Below are 14,864 nucleotides of genomic sequence, written 5' to 3' on the forward strand. Positions count from 1 at the left end.
GTTTGGGTACAATACGCAAGTATTCACTTTGTCAAGCCTCAGAGCAGGGATACCACTACAGCGATTTAAGGCTCAGTATTCCTCACGTTAGGGGAAGTGCAGGTCTTCATGAAACTGTTTCATTGTTGGCAAAACAAACTCTTGGGTTATCTCAATTTTCTTTTTTTATTGAGCAGTCACTAGAAATTTACAAATTAATTTAAATGAAATATTTCAGAACTGGTTCTCTAGAAATTGCAGAAAAGGAAACTTTCACAGAATCATTTGTGTGTTATGGAGATCCTCAGCTCATATTTGTTTTCGTATGACCTTGCTGAAAATTTGATGGGTTTATTTTCTCTAAATGAAAAATTATTTAATCTTGTTCCAAATTAATTGGCTCCTTCTCTACATGTAAATCTGCACATGTTTTGATTGAACTGTAATTTAAACGTTTTGTGGCTTCCAGTGACCAGGACAACTTAAAAGTACATAGATTTTCTTGGTAGAAATCTGAATGATCACCTCATGGTTTAATCATGAATCCATATTTCTTAAGAAATGTGGCTTGCATAGTACTTGGCTTCTTACTTTGAGAGTACATATTTACTAATAAAAAGTTTTAAATAAAAATAAATACATTACTTGGCTTCTTATGAGAAATATTCAAATACATGCAGTAAATAGATTTGCACTAGATGGCACTTTAATTGTTCTATAACTGGTTTCTATGTTCTGTGTTTCCTCTTTCAGGCTTTCCTCGAGCGGTACCTGGGTCCAGGCCCTACCATCCAGTACCACAAGGACCGGTGGCTAGCCAAGAAGTGGACACTAGTCAGCGAAGAGCCTGTCACCAATGGCCTGAAAGATGCCATGGTTTTTGTCCTCAAGCGCCAAGACTTCAGTTTGGTGGTCAGCACGAAGAAGATCCCTTTCTTTAAACTGTCGGAAGAGTTTGTAGACCCTAAATCTCACAAATTTGTTATGAGATTGCAATCTGAAACGTCTGTTTAGAAGAAGCAAATAGGAAACCATCCTAAAATAGAGGGAGCCGTGTACCATTGGAGACTGATCGGACAATAATAATCATAAACTGCAGTGTGTCTCTACCTATCATTTCTAGTATCTGCATTTCCATCCCGGGTTGGTTGTTGGTTATTCCTTTGCACGCCATCGGTTAGTCCCTTCTCTCCAATCTTCTGCCTTTGTTTCAGCTGCTATGGGGTGAGGACCACTCCTTTCCACCGCCATGTCCCTTTTTGAGAGTACCACGTTCCAGGATTTTAGAAGGAACCTCTCTGCTCACACTGCTTCCCCTCCATATGTACAGTTTTTCCACATTTAAGTAGAGCAAATGCTTATCATTTCTGGACTCTGTTGTTCTCATCTCAAGGTCCCTGATCATCACCACTGCACCTTCCAAACGACCATGTCCTTCATGCACCATTTAGTCATTTTCTAGAGTTCCCTGAGATGCACATGGCCAGTAGAATCCGCATGCTTTTGGAGCACAGTACAACAGTCTGCTGCTTGAGGATTACCTTGGTGCCAAGTCACTGGCATGACCCAATGTTTCTTGTTTTGTTTTTGGGATCTGTTTTGATTTCCTTTCGTTCATCTGTGTCAGTTTGACAAGGCCTTTGATAGCTTCCCGGAACATTTCTTTTTCATGCCTGTCCTCGAGACACAGCATTGGATCACTCCCTCAATGTAATCCCCATTCAACTCACAGGAGGAGAACGAGCGGTACCATGAAATGAACGCTGCTGTACTGCTTACAGAGATATTCAGTGGGACAATTCAACAATAGGGAAACAGAGACAAACACAAGAGACGTTTTGAATTAGGACTTCCTGGCATTGATGAGAACTGACCACTAATGCTCATGCATCCGGTACAAAGCTGTGAGAACTTCAAAGAAAATCCTGTATATGTACATAATGATGACTTTTTTATGACTTTTGCCTTTTTTAAATAATGAATAAGTATGTGGAGTTGAATTTGAATAGCTTGTGTATTCAAACTCAGAAGTACTTCTTTTGCCGAACTTTGCCTTTTACCATTTGAATTTCCGTTTGTACCTTTTTCTGAACAGTTTTCGCAGCAATTTATTACGAAGACATTCTAAAATCAACTGCTTGATGAAGAAGTAAGAACATGAGCTTCTGTAATGAAAATCGTGGCTAGCATGCTAAGCATTTTACTTTTTCAACTAGGTAAACCTGCCCTACACAACTTTACCCAGAATGTTAATTCCCAAAATCCATATGCGGTCAAATTTCCTGATCATGAAGCACTCCATAAAGCTCCATATGCCCCAGCCCTTCAGCTTGGATTCTCTACTACCACAGAAGCTGAAACATGAATGAATATGCATTAAACTTACTTTCCAGGGAGGATTTCATTGAGGCTTTGTTGAGATTGTGTAGAATGGATACATTTAACATTCCAACCCAAATAGTTCACCATCCATACTATGTCTTGCGATCAACTTCTAATACGAGATCACCTGCCATTCTTGTGTGCAGCTCATTTCATTTCAATCATTGTGCGTGACTATGTTCCATATCTTTCTACGATTAAAACCCTATTTGAAAGATGTTACAATGCAAGTAGATCATCTTCAATTCGTACCCTTTCCATGATGGTGAGGTGTAAGCAAAGAGCTTTTTACTTTGCCACCATGGCAAAATATGGAGTTGCACGGTTATGAGAGTGGCATGTTATAACGTGTGTGTCCTTGTTCTTCTGTAGTACTGGATGTCAGGAATTGACAACAAATGTTGGCTGTAAGATTACATGACTTGTCATTGTTGCCTCATTTTCTGGAAAATACCATTTGGTGTCCAGATGCTCCCATAGTAGGAGCCAGTAGATCTTTAGTGTTATGTTGGCCACTCATTGCAGATTCCTTGGCCTCCCTTAATAGAACTCTAATTCACTATCAATACTGAAATCTTCAGTTCTGAAGTTTAAACCCATTCACACTAAAAGTAAAGAGTAGAGCATAGTAGAGCATATGTAACCGTGTAGTTATTGTGTTTAGTTGTTCACAAAGTGCAGTGATTCTCTTCTGAATGCACATGGACGATTCTGGTTTTTGTTCCTTTCTGCATCACCGGATCAATGGTATTTGAGTGTATTAATCATCCCAAGCCTTTTTTTTTTTTTTTTTTAACTGTTTTGGGAGAATTGTTGATTTGGAACCTTTTCGTAGTAATTACCGACCAGACTTTTAATGATTGATAATGCTAGAGTTACTATCTTGCATATGGTCCTTTGTAAAGATGTCTTTGTTACCGCCAGATTACTTGATTGTAATTATATAGGGTATATTTCTAGCACTAAAGTCTTTTTATATAAATAATCTTCTGATGTTAAAAGACTTGGATTTACCTTTTTCAAATACGTTTTTTTGTATGCTGTTACATGGGGTTGAAGTTTACACTTGTGCTAAAGTCGTATTGTAAACGTAAGATTTAAAGTGAATGTTCCCCCAAAAAGTAAAAGTTGTCAACTGATGTGAAAGAAGCTTTTCCGTTGTGTCACACTCTGGCATGCTACTGCACACCAGCAGCACAACGGTCCGATAATCTCTTCCCTTTTTTCAAGCATATAGTGCTGGTTTCCTACCTCATTAAATAAAATATAGTTGCATTTCATTATCCTTTGTGCATTTATCTGTGGCATTGTCACGCAAAGTTTGTCATGCTGATCGACCACTTGTTCCGCTTTGAAAATGCATGACCTCACTTTATCCAGATGGGTTTTATAGGCTGTGGCTTCTACCTCAAAGCGGAAATTCACCAGTGGATGAACAACGTTTAAAAAAGAAGTCGTCTTTGCATCCAGTGATCCACCCATCTCCTGTTTGCATCATCCCAACTCCTGCCCTCTTCTGTTTATCCAACGCCTTCTTTCCCATGTGGTCTTCTTTTGAGCCCATCTGCTTCCATCCATCTGCACATCTTTCATGCATATTCTGCCCTTCCTCCTTTTTGTGTGATTCCCCTGTTCGACTCTTGTGTTTTCATTTGTCCTTTTTGCATACAATCATGATTGCATTTGGTTTGGTAGACCATGTTTTTTTAAGTTCTGTTCTGTTTAGTAATCTTTACGATGTTCAAATTGTATTAACATTCCTAATGAATGCAGCAAATGCAAGTAGACATTAATTTGCGACTGGTGCGAGGTCATATTAACTGGCAAGCTCTAATTCTATTCATTCCTTATCGATGGGCTCCCCAGTGACTTTCACATGTTCCTCTCCGCCTTTCTTTGCATTAGTTCATTTAAATAGGAAATCTGGGCAGTTTGGTAACACAAGCCCCCAGTGTGCAATGGGCACCCTTTTTCAAAGTAGCTCTATATCTGGGATGCCATTCCTTACAAAGCCATTTGTACAACTGAGATGACAAGCCTTTCTCGGATACTACTGTTCTTCTTCATCTCCCTTCACACATCAACTTCCTACTGCTTCCAAAAAAATGTATGTGAACAGGAAAGTTGTTTAATCTGAAGAATTCCAAAAAGGACGAGAGACATGGTCCAAAGTCTGATCATGCCTGTCAAGAGTATTCTGATAAATCTGTCTCATTGGTTGTACACTTCAATTATCCATCATATTGTGATTTATTCTGCTTCCTCCCGCTCTATTCCTTCTCAAACATGCCCACTTCCTGTCACTTGAATTGCTCATCAAAAGGGCTGCAGCTCTTGTTTTCAAGCATTGTGTGCTCTTGGTCCTTAAAATGGTGTGCCCTGTTGTTCTCTTTTATTTTAACATTAGTTTAGCAATAGGTTTTGGCATCTTTATTTCACCACGTCTTTTTTTTTTCTTTTCTTTTTTTTCCCCTTCAATCTAGTCTTCATCAATTAACACGCAAATAATTATTAATGCTCTCTGATTCTTAGGAATTGGCAGTCTTGCTCTGCTGAACGATTTTCACCTCTAATCAAATTAATCGGGGAATTGTCAAATAATGGAGTCATCCCTTTTCGCCACACCCTAGTAGGACAAAGCCCTTAGGGAGGGGGTAGTCTTTGCTGACATTGTGGCAGATGCATAATCTCCTTACTTATTTCTAGCCTTCATCACAAAATATTGTTGAAGGTCTCACCAAGCATGAACTGCCTGTTTTATTTATGGCTAATATGAGCCATTCTGTTCTATGCCATGCCCATAAAGGTCTTAAGTGGTGCCCCCATAATTCTATAACTGCCACTATTCATCGTCTTATTAGACGTTTTTTTCTTGCGTTTATTCTGATGCTATTTTTGGCATCGATGAGAACGCATGCGCACACATTTCTGATGTGCATCATGGGGGCAGCTGTGAAATATTTTTAATTGCCTACGATTGTAACATAGTTTTCCACTTTTACATTGAGGATTTTTTTTACTGAGCAGATTTTTTTTAAATGTGCATGCCTGTAGAAATTGTGAAATGTATGTACAAATTTGTTTTAATATATGTAAAGCTTGTTTTGCAGTTTGAAGTGAATGGAAATGTTATAGTTGTCTTTTCTTAAACATAGATACTAAAAGTACATGTGTTTTTTTTTTTTTTAAACAAAATAAAGCATTTGGATTTTATCCGTGTGTTTGCTTATGTGCCGGGAAATATGAAAGAGACACATGTGAGAAATGTCCTGCAACAAACACTGCATTTATGTAAATATATCAACTTAATTATTTCATTAAATATTTGTTTTGTTCACTGTTCAAGTAGCCTGTAAAAGAAACGTGGCAGATACATAGTTACATAACTGTTCAGTGGTAATGAAAAGAAAGGAATCCATTATAAACTCCAAAGGAGTCAAGTACCTTGACACAGGGTTGCAGTATATGATTCCATGATTTCACAAGGTCGATTGATAACAGGGAAATTGTGTATCTTCATTAACTACATTTGTATAATTTGCCACCTAGCGTTTGGGTATCCAAAATTGTCTTAAAATGTTTTGTAAGAAACAAACTGGGTGCAACAGTCTATTTAGAGCAGAACAGATAAACTTGCCTCTTAACCACTGCAGTGTGCTTGGATGATTTTATAGACATTTGTTTTTGCCATCTATAATGACAATGTTTATATCATTGGCAAAAGATGCCTGTGATTGAGACGTTGTCGGCATCATAGGAATTATTTATAGTTTACATTTTACTTTGTGTCAACTTGCAAGTGGATGTCAGTATACTGAAGAATGAAAAAATGCGATTTGGGTTTGCATTACTTATTCATAGACAATTACAACAGCAATGTTGTTGACAGTGGTCAGCCATCTGATCTCAAGCCCCAGCCAAAATCCTACACATTTCTGCTGGTTGTGTTGCTGTATTGGCAAAGGAAGTCTGGGCACTGCTTGCTTCTTTTGTGAACAACATCCACATAGGAGATCTTTGCCTTTATACAATACCTTTCTTGCCAGTCGAAATGTTCCCTGAAACTGAGTAAATGCTAGCATCTTCAAAATGTAGGCTTCTGGTATTGGTTTCCTTGCCCCTTAATATAGATGAGCATTGCAAGCCATAAAGAGGACGAGTGTCCAGGTGAGTTATCCGTAATATATTCTGCTTTCATGGTTTAATAACATTGACCACTTAAAAAGTTACAAAAAGGTGGAGTGAGATTTTGACACAGGAAAATTCAATTTTTAAAAGTCAACACATAAGGGCGTCAATATTTATTTGTTTCAAATTTTCTGTGTGCTTCTTTGTTTTTACTTAAGGCAATTAGGAGTACTATTATGTCCCCTTTCCCTGTATTATGGGAGATGTTCAGGAAGAAGCTCAAGACCCTCCTGTTCAAGAAATGGCTCCTCCCTAACACCTAGGTCCACACACCTTCCACTCCCCACCCTACCTGAGATGGCATAATCTGATCCCTTCTGTCTCCACACCTGAAGTGTGCAGAGGCTTATTGCAGAGAGTGCGGTGACTTGACAGAGGTCAACATGGAGGACCAGACATCCCCCAGGGAAGTTGAGCAGACCCAGCCCGAAGAGCATGTAAAGCAACAGAGCCGAACCCTGTTGTGATAGGAGCCTGCTAGACCACAGCCTGGGGCGAAAGCGGTTGGAATCATCACAGGGCGTTGGTTAGGGCTGTGGGGTGCTGCCAAGAGTCACAGAATGTGTGGAAGGTGAAGAGATTCGAAACAGCAGCTGCTGGTGCGGCATGGAGATGGGATGCCAGGGACCACAAAGAGGGTCAGAACAAAGGCCATGGGAGGAGGGCGCTCTGGGTAGACTGGCAAGCACATCATGTCTCAAAGGAATTGAAGAGCCCAGCATACAGGAGTAGCTAGGGGGGCGGGGGGACAGCTTAACATTCAGTGAAATGTAAAACCAAAAGTGGGTCATGAGAGGGCTGGTTAAGACTGCCTCTATCCCAGCAGGCCTAACCGCCATGTCAATGGACCGCAACTGTTGGTACAAGGGCACTACCACACCTGTTGGGCTAAGTGAAGGGGGCCAGGGAGGCAGCAAGCAGACTTCTTGCGGACAGAGTCTGAGACGGCAACAGCCTGGAGGAAGGAGTCCTCAGGGCCTATTAAATGGTTCACGTCAAGTGAAGCGCATCTGGAGATGGTCACTAAAAGCACTGCAGAAGCAGCTAATAACCTCCCTAGTTATAATAGTAGGACTTTGCAGGAGTGAACTCACTGCACCCCACTGGGTTCGGGGTGGGGGTTGAGCAATCTTAAACAAGCAGGGCTCGGGAACTCAGGAAGGTGTATAAGGCATGATTCCACACAATGGCACAAAGAATAGAACGCACAAACATAAGCGATGAGCTCTCTGACAACTTCATGGACTCTAACATAGATGAAAGGACTTCACCGCAATGAGACATATTTAATTTAACACAAGTCTTGGTGAACGATGTGGGCACTGTACGGTAGGCCCAAAAACCTGTAGGAAAAAACTATTCAAGGAATCAATAATGGAGTGCATGTTTTGCAAGAAAAATAGATTTTAATACATGCAAATACGTCGGAGAGGGTCAGTCAACTCCGTAGAAATGAAAATCTGAAACGTCTCTTGTCCCGCCCATATTGGGGTTACAGGTTTTGTAGACAAAAAACTCAAAATTAACATGTCTAACAAGTATAGATTAATCCCACATTCCCTATTGGTTAAACCCTTTAAAAGAATCTAAACATAACCTATACAACTCCAACCCATTGGTTAGTAAACTATCCATGACCATAGGAGTACAGCCCCCTGCGAATGACCTAAGCATATAGACAGCGAAAAATACTGTTTTGCATGGCTAAACAGCATCCATGTAACTGTTGCAATAATGGCCAGAACAACTTGGGGAACTCATGATGTGCATGCCCCTGAAATGAACCAATCCTGTTGGAGGTGTGAACGGCGTGACCAGCATTTTAGACCTCATATCCTTTCCTATGAGCTCAAACTCTTGGCAAAATTGGACAATTCTGAGACACTTGTGGCGGCTTGCTCTGCCACACTTTTTGCAACTCCCATTCCGAAACATGTTGCTTTCCCTTCCCTAGTGCACATCCTCCTAGCTATCTCCTGTGAACCAGATGACTTCATGTAAACCTCAGCTGAGGCTCTACTCTTTGGAAATGTCTGATATATTTGTGCTACCAGGCCTTTCTTCTAAGGACCCAGTTGTCCTGATCTGCTAGGGGCAGTGTGAGTGACTACAACTTGATTCAGTATTTTGGCAATATCTCGACTCACAACCTTGTTCCCACCAGATCTGCTGTTCACAATTATTATTCTAATCTATCGTCTGGAACATAACTAACATGACAGAAGCTCAGAAATATAGCCTAGTTCCCTGAATTACAGAAAGATACCAACTCTTAACTGGGTCTAGTTCAAAAAGGGCATGGCTCTGGCTAAGGTGGCCCTTATGCTAATAATGATTAATATCTGCCCTGCTTAATGCTTGCACTTCCTCGCACTTCGGCCACACACACGACAACTAACAAAAGCTTTCCCAAATTCAAAAGTTATTCTATAGAGGTGAGAAAAGATGACCCCTCTCACTACCGGTCCGTGTGGGGTTGGTGGTGCTTTTACAAAGGAAACATGTTAGATCAGCGGTATCTCACACATTAAGCGAAACATCATCAGGAACCAAACATACCATTAGGTTGACTATAAAAGGATTTCAATGTATTAACAATTCATTAAACCCACACACAACAAATACACAAATCAAAACTGACAACGAACATATAAAAAAAATCACTGTCGGATAAAAAATATATATATAGTTCATACAGTGGTGTAGTATAATTCATTGTGTTTTGAAGTACAGCGCCACTGCATATGATCACATTTTTGCTATAATGTGGCACACATATAGCCAGCCATATGTCGCCAGTGTTAGATATGGGTATGCAAATGGAGACAGGTTACAGATTTAAAAGCATAATAGAATTATTTCTTTTTCTCTTTCTTATTTGAAATGCCTCATTCACAGGAGACCACATTAGCTATCTAATTGACTAACTTGATTAACAAATACTAACACCACTGCTAACCAAATAACATTATAATGTGCTCTCCATGTAGAAAAAGGAGGCAGGAATGACCTGTTCTGAGATTCAGTTTAAACATGCATTTTTCTCTGATTTTCTCTGGCTGCACTGAAATGTGAAGGACGGAAAGGCAACAGGGAATCAAACAGTGTTTACAGTATGAAGATCCCATTGTTTGTGAAACAGGGGTGGCAACCGAATACACTTTCTGTTAATATGATTGGAGGGAAGTATATCTGAAGACAGGCTGCGTAAGCAACAGAGCTTTGCTGGACGAGCTCTGACAGAATTATAGTTCACTTTTGCGGAGCTTCTGTGAGGTCGCCTTTGCTGGGCTGCTGGGAGGAGTCGTTCCACCTGCACTGCTGACCTTCAGAGACTGGGGATTCGTGGTCACTTGGTGCAGGCTTGAAAACTGTGTGTTTTTGCCGTGCCCTTCAAGTTGCAAGCTTACGAGGGCAACCCTGGGTCACTTCTCGGAGGCGGCAAGCCAACGGATTTTGCGTGCCAGAGAGCTACAAATCACTGGTAATTATCACGTAAAATTGAGGGTGTGCCGTGTTGATGAAGTATTTTTCAGGCAGGAAAGATAGCGATAGGGAATCCCTGTGTTTAACTGCCACATTATAATGTTGCAATGCAAATGCTGTCATATTGATGTAACTTTTATTTTTCTTGTTGTAAATGTAAAGTGAAATTCGTTGTATTATTGTATTTGTTTCTCTTCTGTTTATTTCAGAAAGGACTGTCTCACCAGAATGGTAATGTATCATTTTGAAATGAAATTGTTATAACACAGTCTGTGTAAGAGTGTTTTGCTTCTTTTATTTATTTTTTTCTTTCTCCTTTGGTGCATCTAAAAAAAATTCCCTTCAAGAAAGGGATGATGTTTAAGTAATATATGTGCCAGGTTTCCTATACAGATGAAGCAATGTCATTAGCAATTATAAATAGCTGTGTGCGTGATTCCACTCAGTGTATGTGTGTGTGATTTCTGAGTGGAATATAATACAATAGTTCTTGCTGAGCGTACATGAATCAGCAAAAAGAGGCCTATGGAAACATAATCTCACTAATGTAAATAAATTAGTGATAATACCACAGGGGATTGAGAATGCTATATGTGAAAGTTGTGGTATCTATGAATGTAGGTCTGAGGCCTCTAGTGATCACACGAACAGTCTAAGCAAAAAGAAGGGGTTTGTATATTGGGGCCATAAATAAAACAGGAAATTATGCTCACCACTATACCACTATAAAGCCAAACCCAATCTAAATGCAAGGAGTAGTCATTGCCAAATTACCATCATTTTTGGCGGTAAGAAAATACTGCCAGGCCCCAAATCTACACAAAATACCCTACAGGGGTCAGTATATCGGGGAGATGGACCTGTAGCGCATGTTTAAGTTGCACATAGTGGTACTGTTCATTGGGGGGAAGCGTAAAAGTGGTGGCTAAAACTTCGAATGGTATTATTTCGTTTTCTCTCACTACATCCCCAATTTTCGTAATGCCTAGTTGGGACCAGGAGCGCCATTTAGGGAGGTTGTTCACTTCCGCGAGGTGTTTATTATTCCACAGTGGTTGTGCTGGGGTTAGCTTCCCATCCCAGCCTAAGTATTTGAGTATCTGACCATATTAGAGTTATATGTGTCTGCATGGATGGGGCTGCAGCCTGGTCTTTTTGGCAATAGAGGTATTTCATGATGGGTCTTTCTTGTGGGTTGGAATCCGGCATTCTATTGTGCGGTAGGGTGATGTCCCCGTGTACTTTATCATTTATTATTGCCATTTGACTGGCCCAGTAATATGTTTGCAGCCGGGGGAGTCTGATTCCGCTTTCCCATATGGATCTTTGTAGGGTCGTGAGTGCCAGACGTGGGCATCCCCCTTTCCATAGCAATTTCCTGAGTATTTGATCTATTCTATGAAACTCACTGGGCGCAACAGGCAGTGTAGCATTTTGCAATATATAAAGAAAGCGGGGGAGGGCCATCATTTTGAAAAGTGCAGCGCGTCCTAATAGTGTAAGTGGTAAGGACATCCAATGTTGGACGTCATCTTTGAACCTTAACGTTATAGGGAGTAAGTTCTTGGACACATAGTCTGTCAATTTATGTGTAATTTGTATGCCTAGGTATCTAAATTGCTCCCTTTCAATGCGCTATGGGCATTCGTCTGGTACTGGGTTGTCTATCTGCCTCACTGGGAACAGTATGGATTTAGACCAATTGACACGAAGGCCGCTGAACCTGCCGTATCTTTTTAGCAACTGCGTCACGATAGGGCAAAAGTCACGTGGGTCCTGTAGGTATATTAGGTATATATTAGGTGTAGGTCATCTGCGTATAAGGACACCTTGTCCTCCCAGTCTTCTGCCCATCTGAATCCACTCCATGTTTGTGTCGATCTTAGTAGGATTGCTAAAGGTCCGATCGCTAATGCAAATATCAAAGTTGACAGGGGGCAACCCTGTCTTGTGCCCTTACCCAGCCGGAAAGGATTTGAGACATGCCCGTTTACCTTGGTTACCGCTTCAGGAAGGTGATATAGCAGCTTGACCCAGCTCATGAAGTACGGTCCCATGCCCATTCGTTGCATAATCGCCCAAATTGCTTCCCAATTAACAGAGTCAAAAGCCTTTTCAAAGTCTATGGCAAGCAAGGCCAGGGGGCTCTGCAGCCCAGGTACTTTTTCCAGTGCTGTATGTAATCTGTATATATTCTGTCTAGTGGATCTCTCCGGCATGAACCCGCACTGGTCTGGGTGTACCAGTGTGTGTATAACTTGCTGTAGTCGGTTGGCCAGTACCTTTGCAAGTATCTTGGCCTCGCAGTTTATTAGGGAGATGGGTCTGTAGGAGCTGCATTTGTCAGGTGGTTTATCCGCTTTTGATAAAACTATTATCGTGGCTTTTCTAAGGTCTGTGGGGAGGCAACCCAGTGAATGTGAGTGTTGAAAAAGGCGTCGCAGGTGCGGGGAGATTACATTTGTGCCAAATTTCTTCCATATTTCGACTGGGAAGCCGTTTGGACATGGGATTTTCCATGATTGGAGTTCTGACATTGCCTGGGTTATTTATTCCTCTGTGATTTCTTGTTCTAATATGTTGCGCTGTTGCACACTTAAAGTAGGGAGAGTGATTTCGTCCAGAATGTCAGTCGATAGTGGTGAGGATGGTGCTCTGTACAGTTCTGTGTAGTACTTTGCGAAAACCCTCGGCTATGTCCTGGTCTGTTACCAGTGGATCTGGTCCTTCCATCATCAGTTTCCTGACTTGGGTAAGGCCCATCTCCCTACGTTCTAGCCATGCCAGTATTTTTCCAGCCTTGTCCCCTGTCTCGTATACCCTTGCTTGCATCGCTGCGTGTGCTTGTTTAGCGTTATCTAAAGTTATGTGCTGCAGCTGTTTTTGCGCTAATTGTAGCGTACGGTGCATCGCAGGTTGTTCGTGTGTTATATGCTCAACTTCAGCATTCTGTACCTTTGTTTCGGCTTCGCGTATTGCTTCTAGATGTTTCTTTTTGTGGGCTGAGGTCCAGGCTATGATCTCGCCTCTTAATACCGTCTTTAGAGCCTCCCATAGTGTTACCAGGCTGTCTACAGAGCCAATATTCAATTCAAAGTACGATTCAGTGACCTTGCGAATATGTTCTACCAGTTCTGGGAATCCTAGGTAGTAACCATTTAATCTCCAACTGGGTGGGGGAGTTGATCTGTTGGTCTTAATCATTATTGTGAGTGGAGAGTGATCTGATATGCCTTTGGGGAGTAGGTGTGCCTCACATGCTTCATGTATATTGCTTAATGGTAGGAAGAAATAATCTAACCGGGACAGTGAGGCATGTGCTCCAGAGTGATACAAGTATTCTCTTTCGTTGGGATGCAATGATCTCCATACGTCTTGCAGCCCCAGAGCATTAGTGAATGTGGCGAGTTTAGTGCGTGTATCTGGGTTTCTGGACCTTACATGTGTTCTATCAATGTCTATATTCATTATTTATTGAAATCTCCCCCAATTAGTGTAAGATCTGCAGAGTTTGTAGCAAGTAGGGGCGTAATGTCATTGGCCAGAGAGGTTAGCAGATGGGTGGTGCATATACAGCAGTCATGGATATAGTGCGTTGCCAGAGGGTTCCTGTTGTGTGTACGAAGCTGCCTCCTGTGTCCTGTGTAACAGTGATGGGTATATATGGAAGTCTTTTGTGTACTAGGATTAATTCCCCTCGCGATCCCATCGTGAAACCGGCGTGTAATGCCAATCTATAGTTCGAACGTTTAAATAGTGTGCACTTTGTACCAGCGAGATGCGTTTCCGTTAGGAAAGCTATGTCTGGGGAGTTTTGGTTCAATGCCTGCAGGACCAGTCGCCTTTTGATGCTATTACCAAGCCCTTTTACATTCCATGTCATCAGCCGGATGGTTCTATTTCTGTTCATGTTGGAGGTCCCTGCCATTTGAGCTGTGTGACTATAGTGACGCAGTGTTGGGTGTCTAGAGATGCTGCGTGATACAGCGGCCCATTCAGGGATTGGTCATGGTCGTGCGTAAGGTGGTTATCTGTCGGGACATATGTACTCCTGTGTGGCTTATTAGTAAGGAAGCTGTTGCCATGCGTGTGTTGGAACTGGTGCGGTGCTTAACATTACAACTTTGATCCCCCCGCCCCATACTCCACCCAACTTGAAGCATCTGTTGCCCAATATAACAGATTCAACACACTGTCAAAAGGACAGTCAACTCATTAACTAATAACTATTACCTAATGTTCTTTTCTCTACTCGTTCTGCCACACCACCCAAATTGTTCACAATCCTCACGGAGCTCGGGATCGTAGGTGGTGGCTCTTAGGGGCTCGCTGCTTACATCATGCCCCTTTGACGGATTTACGCCAAAGTGTGAACAGGATTCCACAGTACCCTTGCATGCGTGTCTGGCACGTGCCCTGGTGTAGTCTCGCTGGGTGTACATCAGTTGTCCTACCTGGTTTAATGCGTCAATTTTCTATTTCTTGAGCCGGGCCATTCGGTTCCGGTCGAGGGGGGAGCCGCCCTCGTCGCCCTCTGTCTCCCGGGAGTCTGGGCCTGCCCCCAGGGTGCAGGATCCCCGAATCCCTATTCCCGGCGATGTGTCTCGGCCCATTTCCAGGCCTCTTTTGGGTCCGTAAAGTGCACGGTTGTGCTGGGAAAAGCAGTCCATATTTTACGTTCATAGAGTGCAGTTTCCTCTTTAGATGTTCAAAGGATTGCCTGGCTCTTTGCACTTCCCGGGTGTAGTCCGGGAAGAACGTGATTTTGGAGCCGTTGTATGTAGTCGGGCCTCCGGATCGGGCCATCTGCAGTATCGCATCTCTGTCTC

The 14,864-nt window shown here is 41.9% G+C and overlaps 1 protein-coding gene across 3 annotated transcripts in view; it reads left to right on the top strand.

Annotated features, from left to right (window-relative positions):
- Positions 1-5,574, top strand: part of VANGL2 (VANGL planar cell polarity protein 2) — a 903,169-nt gene extending 897,595 nt beyond the window's left edge. For all 3 annotated transcript variants that reach the window (XM_069635423.1, XM_069635422.1, XM_069635424.1), the window contains one exon: positions 733-5,574. In XM_069635423.1, the coding sequence (XP_069491524.1) occupies positions 733-993 (261 nt within the window). In that variant the 3' untranslated portion in view covers positions 994-5,574. The remainder of the gene's footprint in view (positions 1-732) is intronic.
- The last annotated feature ends 9,290 nt before the right edge of the window (positions 5,575-14,864 follow it).

This window comes from Ambystoma mexicanum, chromosome 1q (genome assembly GCF_040938575.1).
Source record: "Ambystoma mexicanum isolate Mex_15411 chromosome 1q, UKY_AmexF1_1, whole genome shotgun sequence".
NCBI lineage: Eukaryota > Metazoa > Chordata > Amphibia > Caudata > Ambystomatidae > Ambystoma > Ambystoma mexicanum.